At 40.7% G+C, this 9,708-nt stretch overlaps 1 protein-coding gene and 1 long non-coding RNA gene across 2 annotated transcripts in view; both read left to right on the top strand.

Annotated features, from left to right (window-relative positions):
• Positions 1 to 2,774: 2,774 nt before the first annotated feature.
• LOC124273971 lies at positions 2,775 to 5,014 on the top strand. The gene is made up of 3 exons (XR_006897800.1): positions 2,775 to 2,868; positions 3,801 to 3,942; positions 4,823 to 5,014. It is a non-coding gene; the product is annotated as an uncharacterized LOC124273971 (long non-coding RNA).
• LOC124273942 (protein sidekick-2-like) overlaps positions 5,015 to 9,708 on the top strand; it is a 33,963-nt gene continuing 29,269 nt past the window's right edge. Inside the window, exons 1-3 of the mRNA XM_046709288.1 lie at positions 5,015 to 5,079; positions 5,365 to 5,541; positions 6,320 to 6,506. Of these exons, the coding sequence (XP_046565244.1) occupies positions 5,389 to 5,541; positions 6,320 to 6,506 (340 nt within the window). The 5' untranslated portion in view covers positions 5,015 to 5,079; positions 5,365 to 5,388. The remainder of the gene's footprint in view (positions 5,080 to 5,364; positions 5,542 to 6,319; positions 6,507 to 9,708) is intronic.

Below are 9,708 nucleotides of genomic sequence, written 5' to 3'. Positions count from 1 at the left end.
TTTGTTTTTCAGTGCCTCCTTAACAGTAAATGTCTGAGTGTTTATGACCATTTTACTGTGTTAATATTTTGAACTACAGGGTTTTGGCAATAACAGCATTCAGTCACCTTAACCAATTGTATGATTCAACAAGTAGTTGAAATATGGAATGTAGTTGAAATGGTTCTGATTTGTATTTGTTTTAATTGTTTTGGGTATATATACTTTGTAGAGAGAGACTGCTGTTACAGATTTCTTTTCTTTCCTGCAAATGCTCAGCTTTCCTTCTCTTGCAGCTCATCAAACTGGATGGTGTAGGAAAGGACATGAGCATTGACTGGATCAGTCGGACTCTGTATGTAGTGGAGGAGATGGGAGACCTGAACAGAATCATGGCATTTGATATCGACAAGAAGATGTACCGGGAGATTATGAACAGATCTGTCTCTGTGGGCAGTGTTCTGTCAGACCCTTACACAAGGTGAATGTTGTAATATATCATGTACAATATGGCAGCCTTCTCTGCATTGTCACAGAACATATTCCAGATATGGCACCTATATTCCAGCATTGAAGGTCATGATCCCAGAGAATTAAGTGCAATAAAAGTTTTTACTTCTAAAAAGGTCCTATCCAAACAGGAAATGATCTTGCAGTTCTCTTCAAGAAATGTATGAAGTAGTCAGTGATGGCAAATATTGCAGTTAAATATGCAGCCTTTGTCTTTCACATTGGTCAATAGATGCTGTGGACAACATGATAGATGACTCATCCACATCATCCAGTGATATATTATCACTAGTCTTCCAAGTGTGTGTTTTTGTTTTATATTTTCATCAGGTATCTTTTGTTTACAGCTCCCTCTTCTGGACTGAGAATGACTCTTCCAATCAAGGCCACATTTTCCACAAACACTTCAACAGCAATACCGTGTCAGACCTTCTTGGTGGTGAAAGACGTTCTCGGAGGTCCACCGACAACTGCACTTGCTCAGATAGACTCAGTGTCTCACCTGTTGTTGCTATGGACTACTCAAGCAGTGGAAGGACAGAGATAGTGTTCATCGACATGCCAACATACAGCATCATGGCTACTGATGTGGCTGGATGTCAGTGTCGTGTTATCTTCAGAGCAACAGCCTCAAACACAAGGGGTAGGTTTGGGCAGACAGTATACCCTTTCTCCGTGTTACATGATATAATAGTCACTGCATTTTGTGTTCTCTGTCACTCTTGAAGGCTTATTCTGGTTAAAAGCCTGGATAAGCCATCAAGAGTGACAGAGAACAGAAAGTAAAACCAAAATGTAGATGGAAGCAAAAATCCAAATGCAAATACATTCAGGCATCCTTCCATTATGGTCACATGGTCCTCTAGTTTATAACTCTCTGTTATAATTGGTAAGGATAGATTGATAAAATATCTCCTGCCTTGATCTGTTGTATTTTGGACAACAGTTCCTGCTCCAGGGAAGTTTCTTTTGACATTGTATGGCACAGGTTACAGATGTTCTATCATATCAGTCCTAGCATCTTTCTTAAAATCTTGCTAGTAATGGGGCAGTTGGGTAGCTTAGTGGTTCACTCATCATGACGAGGACCCGGGTTCGATTCCCCACATGGGTACAATATGTGAAGCTCATTTCTGGTGTCCCATGCCGTGGAATATTGCTAAAAGCGGCGTAAACAGAACTCACTCACTCACTTGCCATTAACAAGCTTCAGCATCTTCTTCAGGCCTGCCCCCAAGTCTGCTGGCTGTGGATCACCTCCGAGTGTATTGGTACAACAAGGACAACAGTAAGCTGTACAGTGTCAACAAGAACACAGGACGGGACTACATCCAGCAGAGCATCCCAGACGTCCAGGACATAGTGGCTTATGGAGACCATTTGCAGCCCTTGCCGGGTATGTTCCAGTGTCTGTGTGTTCATGGATAAGATTTGATTGAAGGATGTGGGTAGATGGTGAGTATGTGTTCTGATGAATGGGGTTGGTTGGTGTGTTGGTGTGTTAACGAATGTGGTGGAAGGCTGGTTGGTTGGATGGTTTCAGCAAAATTTGAGCTATATGACGGTGGTCTGTAAATAAATGAGTCTGGACCAGACAATCCAGTGATCCGGAGCATCGATCTACACAACTGACATGATGACATATGTCAACCAAGTCAGCGAGCCTGACCACCTGATAGTGTTAGTTGCCTCTTACGAAGAGCATGGGTTACTGAAGACCAATTCTGACATGGATCTTCATGGGTTTGGTGGCGGAAGGTGTGGTTAGTGTTGAGTGTGTGTATGGTGGAGGGAACAGGGTTTATTGTCTGAGCAATTAATGTTTTCAGATGAATAGTTTCCAGAGAAAATATCCAAGAAACTTGACATTGGAAATGATGTATTTTGAATATAAATAGCTGTATATATCAATGTGGAGATAGGATTTCCTCTGGAAAGGATCTCAAGTGGGTAATAATATCGTTTTACACTCGAAGGGGATGTGAGTGTAGCGAGTGGGGATTATGAGAGTATTAAGGTACACTATGGAAAGAAACATTAGTTATGTTATGTTAGTTATGTTACATCATGCCAAGTGAGAAATTAGACTTTACAAATTGAGTGACCTCCCAAACCATTTGGGTGCTTTTTCAATTGAACCATGATTGTGTCTTCAGACTCGGAGTGCCTTGACCCTGGTAAGTACAGTGGCAAGGTCGCTGTGGAGGAGGTGACTGACAAGTCCATTGGCCTGCTTCTGGACGCTGTGACTCGTCCCAAACACTGTAAGGGCATCAGTACCCCCAGGACAAGTACACTGCTTGGTACAAGCAGCTGAAGGACAGGAAGGACACCCCACAAACTGACTGTAGAACTGAGAGTGAATCCTGCCAGAAAGTGGTGAGGACATTGTTTATAAAATGGTCAATTCCCAATGTCTGGTCCCCATTTCCTGTCAAAGCCTATCTATGTCATTGTTGATCATGTTTACTTTTCTCAAAGTTAATGTGTATAGTTTTAAAATAGAATCAGTTTAGAGTTTGAATAAAAGTTTTGATCATATTTCTTCAATTATGGTGTACAATATATATTAGTAACACGTTTTCCATAGATTACTTACTACAGACTAGACCCAACATATCATCAAGTTTAGGACATTAAACAAAACTCCTTGTTTACCCTTTTAGATTTTGGTCCTATATTCATGGCCCATGTACTGTAGTATGAATGTTGTAGTAAGTTCTATGTGTGATACTGAGAAATTGTGTCTATGTAATTGGGGTATTGGCCAGCTGCTAGACTGGACTGATATTGGGCCCAAGTCTATTACCCTTAACATTGCAAAATTGAATTGTCTCTCAAGTTATTACAAACTGCCTTTAATAGTGACTTTTTTTCACCATAAATGAGTGTATATTTGTGCAGGGATAGAAATACTTTTTTTCTAAGTGTGCCTTAGGGCACCAGACAAATATGTTAGGTGTGCCTTTCAGAAATTGAGTATGCCCACATGTTTTTAGAATAAATGACAGTGATGATGATCATTTGAAATTTATTGTTAAATAAAGAAATGGGTTTATGAGCATTTAAATATGTATGGTATTATTCAATTTGACAAAAAAAATGTTTGGGGGATTAAATGACTAAATGTGAGTTATGTCTCTAAAGAATTAGCCATGTCAAAAGGGCACAAAAATGTTTTTAGCCATGCCATTTCTGCATTTACTGTGCCGTGGCACACTAATATATGGGGAATTTCGAAACCTGTTATGTATTATTTTTGAAGTCTTAAATGTTTTCTTAGTTGTGATGAATGATGCTTGCATCCACAGGAGTCATATGACCGGTTTGTGAACATCACGGGGCTGGAGCCATACACCAAGTACCTGTTCCAGGTGACCATAAGTAACTACTACGGAGAGTACCTGGCGGAGACAGCAGGCAAGGAGGTTGTGCAGAGGACGAAACAAGGAGGTAGGATACCGTTGATGTAGAGAGCAGTTTAGTAGCATTAAGACGTATAATTCATGGAGTGAGTGGAATGAGGTGATTTGAGACTAGCCATATGCAAGAGCAGTTCAGTAACATTCAGACAAATAAAAAAATAGTGAGTGAGTGAAGCAAATACCAGGTAGGTAAGAGGCCATCCATTTGGAGAGCAGTTCAGTAGTTCATTAGCACATGTAAGACGTGTCCTCGAGAATGGGGGTAGTTTGGCGCCATTCAACTTCAAAGTGTTAAACTTCCTGTAAAGGTCACAGTCAAATGTGAGTTGATTAAATATAAGCAGAGAAGATTCCTGCTAACTGTACTCATATGTGTAACATTTATTTTTTTCAAGTCACAGTCCTAAGGCCAGACCAATTTTATTTCTTGTTTTACGGATTTTTGTCCTCAGAAAACCTAAAGGCATGAGGGAAAAAATAAAAATTAAAAATCACCAGTCAAAGTAATATTTCTTTTGCATACTAAAAGTATTTTATTTTTGGCAAGTTATGAAGTGTATATGGGGCAAAAAGCAATCAACAACAAGTTTACATTCTTTGCGAATAGAAACATGAGGATTTTATTTTTGGAGCGGGGAATAGGGGAATAATAATTAGTATTACTGTTATGGTTCAAGAAAATCACCTCTGTATGGTGATATCAACAGAGCAGGAAATGCTTACATCTGTGTCATCACAGATTTTCAGTGATCAGTTTTTCATATATTTTTAAATGCTATTTTGCCTTTTTACACCCAATGATTTATGTTTCAGTGGTTAACAGAGACTGGTCATTCTGTGGCATTGACATTGTATCTTTAGAAGGATTAATGTTGAATTCTGTCTGAACTATCATCTTCTTCTTACAGTGCCATCACCAGCTCAGAATGTCACTGCCTTCATAGTCGATCCCAGCATAATCCGTATTGAGTGGAACCCCCCTTTGAAGCTGAATGGACCACTACAAAATATTTCTTACGTGGTGAAGTGGTCAACCTTGAACTCCAAAGGCCACAACTTGGAAGGTCAGACCCGCCCTTCTGATGTTCGTGCATCACACTCTTTGACAACCACTGACCAAACCACCGTGACAGACCTGTCTCCAAGTCATACCTATACTTTCACAGTAAGTGGGGCTTCTGTTGAACTGGATCAAGCATGTACATATTTGACAGGTTAATGAAAATGTGTGCCCGTTTTAGCCCCCATGAACAAGCTCTTTGAACAATGCTACTCTCAGACTTGGTGGCTGTATTGAAATATTTTCAGTAATGTTACATTATTGCACATATCTGTGTATAATGAGAATAATTGTTCAAATTTAGTTTGTTGTGTATAAAAATGTCTATGGGAATGCATTTTCAAAATGGCCTCCTTGATAGTTTGCTTCACTATTTATTCTTTCTACTAGGTGAGGGCATATGGGGCTGACAACATGTCATACAGCGAAACCAAACCATTGACAGTAACAACCTACATGGACCCATACCCCATCACCCTGAAGCAGTCGTACCCCAATGCTCTAGAAATAGAGTGGCTGAGTCCTTCTGACAACAGTGTTGCCCGTCACACCTTCTGGTACTCTACGGTATGTGGGGATCTTCCTTCTTACAGAACTTGCAGATTTTGTCCCTGACTTTTTGTCTGTACTATTTGGAGGTCTTAAAGTAGCCTAGTGGTTTGGGTCGTCATATGAGCGAAATATTCTCAAGCACGACGTAAAACCCAATTTCACCTCAGTTCACCTAGTGGTTTGGGTCGTCATATGAGCGAAATATTCTCAAGCACGACGTAAAACCCAATTTCACCTCAGTTCACCTAGTGGTTTGTGTCAGATGGCCGTTCTGAAATCCAGAGTTTAAATTTCCTAAGTATGCATTATTTTAAATCCATACATAGCATGGCTGTCATAACAGGTCTGCTATTTTGCCTTTGAAGACATGCATCCTGTCATATTCATTAGTTTCGTAATGCATAGAGCAGTTCTGATTGGAGGATGTAATATCTGTAACTGTAATAGTCATAATATTATGACCAACAGACCTATTAAGCAAAGGAGCTGTGGGTAAGTATGAACATGCAACATGTAGAGAGTCCCAAATAAATATGACAGTCTAGTGGCAAAGAGGCTCATCTCCATACTGCCATCTTGTGTCATTATTCTTTAAATAACTCAACATAGCCTATCATAATTTTATAACTATTGCTGTTACAGATATTAGAGAAATGAAGGATGAATACAAATGAATATTAATGTGAAGCCCATTCATAGCATCCCATTCTGATGTTTCTGCAGTATTGTTGTGAAGTCGTGTATTATATTGCATTCACTTGTTAACTCATCTGCAAAACTGTTGTGATTCCAGAAAAAGGGTTCGGAAGGACGGACTACTCCGATCAAAATTACGAAGAACAACACGAAGTACACGGAGCTGATCCCTCACCTGGACACCAACACCGAGTACACCTTCCAGATCAGGACCATGTACAAGACTCCACCCTTTTGGTTCTACTCCTGGCCAGGAAATAACTCACTCACGTTTAAAACACTCAGTAAGTTCAAATCACATTCAACTTCAAAGTGTTTAACTTCCTGTAAAGGTGAGTTGATTAAATATAAGCAGAGAAGATCCCTGCTAACTTAACTCATACTCTACTTATCAGAAGAATTCCTATTAGCTGAAAGCCCCTTGTAAATCATTGAAATATCCCATGAACCCCAGGGAAAAGACGTTTGAGACTGTTTTGGTGACTGTGGTCCCAGTAGGAATAGAACGCTGCAGTTGAAAGAATCTGCCGTGTATTGGTGCAAGTGCAGACATTTTCCTATGGTTGTGTTGTGAGTACTGGCGTCGTCGCTTGCACCATTGGTTGCAAGGGCCTCATCATATCGGCTGTGATCGGAGTTGGGCATGGGTCTACGTTATTGACAACGTATCATTAGGCACTGGGACTTTTTTTTGTTGACTAGCACTGAGGTAGGCTATATTGCAGATTGTGTATGTGGAGGAAAAGGTGTAGACCTTGGAAATAAACCATTTCAGCAAGTTGCTTGTTTGTTTTATTAAATGTTGAAGAACAAGACAATGAGAGTGAGTGGGCTTTAGTTTTACTCCGCTAATTACGTCACCGGACACCAGACAATGAGCTTCACACATGTGGGGAATCGAACCAAGGTCTTCCGCGTGACGAGCAAACACCTTATCCACTTGCCTCCCCCACTCCTCCAGATAAGTGAGAATACCTGACTAGGAACATTGCCATTGAGAATTTCTTTATGTTGAAGCATCTGTTTATCTAGACCTGTTTAGGGCCAGTCTTAAGTCTACAGCCACTCATTGGTACCCTGTTCTATAGACTGCATCACCTCATAAAATGTGTTTTCCAGGCCATCAGAACATGAATCCACCAATTCAATTAACATTTTTACACCTTTTACAGGAAAAAAAAACTAATGCAAAAAGGAGTTCCTTTATCTGTTAGTAGTGAGTATGCCTTAACGTTGCTTTTAACCCAAAACCAGTACTCTACATATAGCATGTGTGAATCTCATTTCTGGTGCCCCCAGCCGTGATGCAACTGGAATATTGCTAAAAGCGGCGTAAAACCATATTCACTCACTTACTGCATATAACATGTCTCATATCTGCAGTCACAAGAATTACTCAATGTTTTGTCGGCATGGTTGGGGAAAGTCACTGGCCAGGTCAATGATCACATTAGCTTTACCGCTGCCCAATGCCTCTTCTCGTATATCTCCTTTACCCCCTGCTCGTGTTTCGAACCGCCCCCGCCTTCTATTCCCTATCCAGACAGTGCTAGTACCAGGCTCACTCGACACCACTAATAGGCACTATGAAGCTACACATACTCCTCTGTGTTATTCAACTGACCACACAGTTTCTAACTTCCCATGGAGGTAAGGATGTGTGATTTAGCCTTGCCGTTTGTTCGGAGTGTGAATACACCCACATGTTATGTATGTTGTTTTTACTGGTCAAGAAGTAATTGTGACATCGTTCAAATAACATTATTTACATTACGGTTTCCTGGGCTTGAAAAAGACACAGTCGTTCTTAGGGGCGGTGGGGTAGACTATAGGGGTGGGTATTGCAGAGAATTTTCATATTGCAATATATTGCGATGCGAAAGCATGTATTGCGATATGTATTGCAATTTATTGCGTGAAGTATTTTTACACAATAAACTACTTATAACCGAGGTAGTGCTTGATTTATAGAGCAAATACACAGCAAAATCACTATGCTTGATTAAGCTTTAATAACAACATTTATTCATGATTAAAAATAAAAATGTGAATAATATTCGGCACAAATGAAAAAAGGAAATATCCGAAGATTTCCGAGTGTTACGAAGTTTTCCGAATGAAAGTCAAAATACCGGTTTTCGATCAGCGTATCGCAATACGTATCGTATTCATGTCTGAACTATTGCGCAGCCCTAGTAGACTAGTGGTTAAAGCGTTCGCTTGTCATGCCAAAGACCCCAGTTCGATTCTCCATATAGCCGACACTAACAAGATCGGGTAGTCAGGATCGCTAACACATATCTTCGTTTCCCAAGTTCAAGTTCAGGAAATGATACACTGGATGGTCTGGTCCACACACGATTATTCACCCACTCTTTTACCTGGAATAATCCACGACGTGAGGTTAGTTTAGTTTACGCCGATTTTAGCAATATTCCAGCAATATCACGGCGGGGGACACTACATTGTACCCATGTAGGGAATCGAGCCCAGGTCTTCGGCGTGACGAGCGAACGCTTTATAACCACTAGGTTACCCCACCGCCCCGAGCTACGATGTATTTTGCAGGTGGGGGTTTTCTGACTTGAGTATGACGGCTAATGAAACCCAGTATTTAGTAGCTAAGTGGCAGTGATATTCGTATGTAACAATGTTCCCAGTGTCAAGCATCTGACATGTTTCCCCGAACACCTTCGAACAACGTCGAAGAGGAGCAGCCGGAGAGCAGCCGGAGAGGGGGCGTTGCCACTTCTTCCACCATGTAGGTCCCAAGCCATTTTACACCCCAAGGATGGATTAACAGGAATCGTCTTTTGCTCTACCCCTGATGCTGTCATGTCCCACACAGAGCGTGTGTCCATAAACGTTTCTTTGAATAGTGCTCGCATCATCCATATTATCCAATTCCAAGCAACTGAGTATCGCAAACATTAACACCTATTTACAAAACCCTACACCAACTTTTTTATCCCTATTCACAGTTTTTTATGAATATTTCCGGATCCCAGGAGTTGAACCTGTGTTTCCTTATTGTTTCTCGTCTGGCTGCAAGTTCGGCTACTTCAGATGCCTTGCATGATTCAGGAAAATCTTGAAGTCATTCTGAGAGCCTTGGGTTCGATTCCCCTTATGGGTACGTTGGAGCCAAATTTTGGTATTCCTCAAATATTGCTGGAGTATTAGCTGCGTAAAACCATACTCATGCATTCTCTCAGTCTTGTGCTTCACTTCGCAACTCACACTGTCTTGTCTTGTCTAGCATTGCACCAAGCTTGTACTGAATGCTAAGCCCGTGGATGTATAGTAAGTCTGTCCTTGAAAGAGTCAAGGCTAGATAAGCGGACAGTATCAGTCTAAGGATGCCAGTCTGTTAGAGGGATAACTATATTTTTAGAACTTTTAAACTATTAATTATTAAGACAGACTTGTGCATGTCTATGTCTTTTCTTGCTTCCTGGAACCCCATGCTAGTAATAATATCCCTGC

The sequence above is a fragment of the Haliotis rubra genome, unplaced genomic scaffold, assembly GCF_003918875.1.
Source record: "Haliotis rubra isolate DU_JTF1 unplaced genomic scaffold, ASM391887v1 Scf1039, whole genome shotgun sequence".
Lineage (NCBI taxonomy): Eukaryota > Metazoa > Mollusca > Gastropoda > Lepetellida > Haliotidae > Haliotis > Haliotis rubra.
This window is presented reverse-complemented; position numbering and strand designations above follow the sequence as displayed.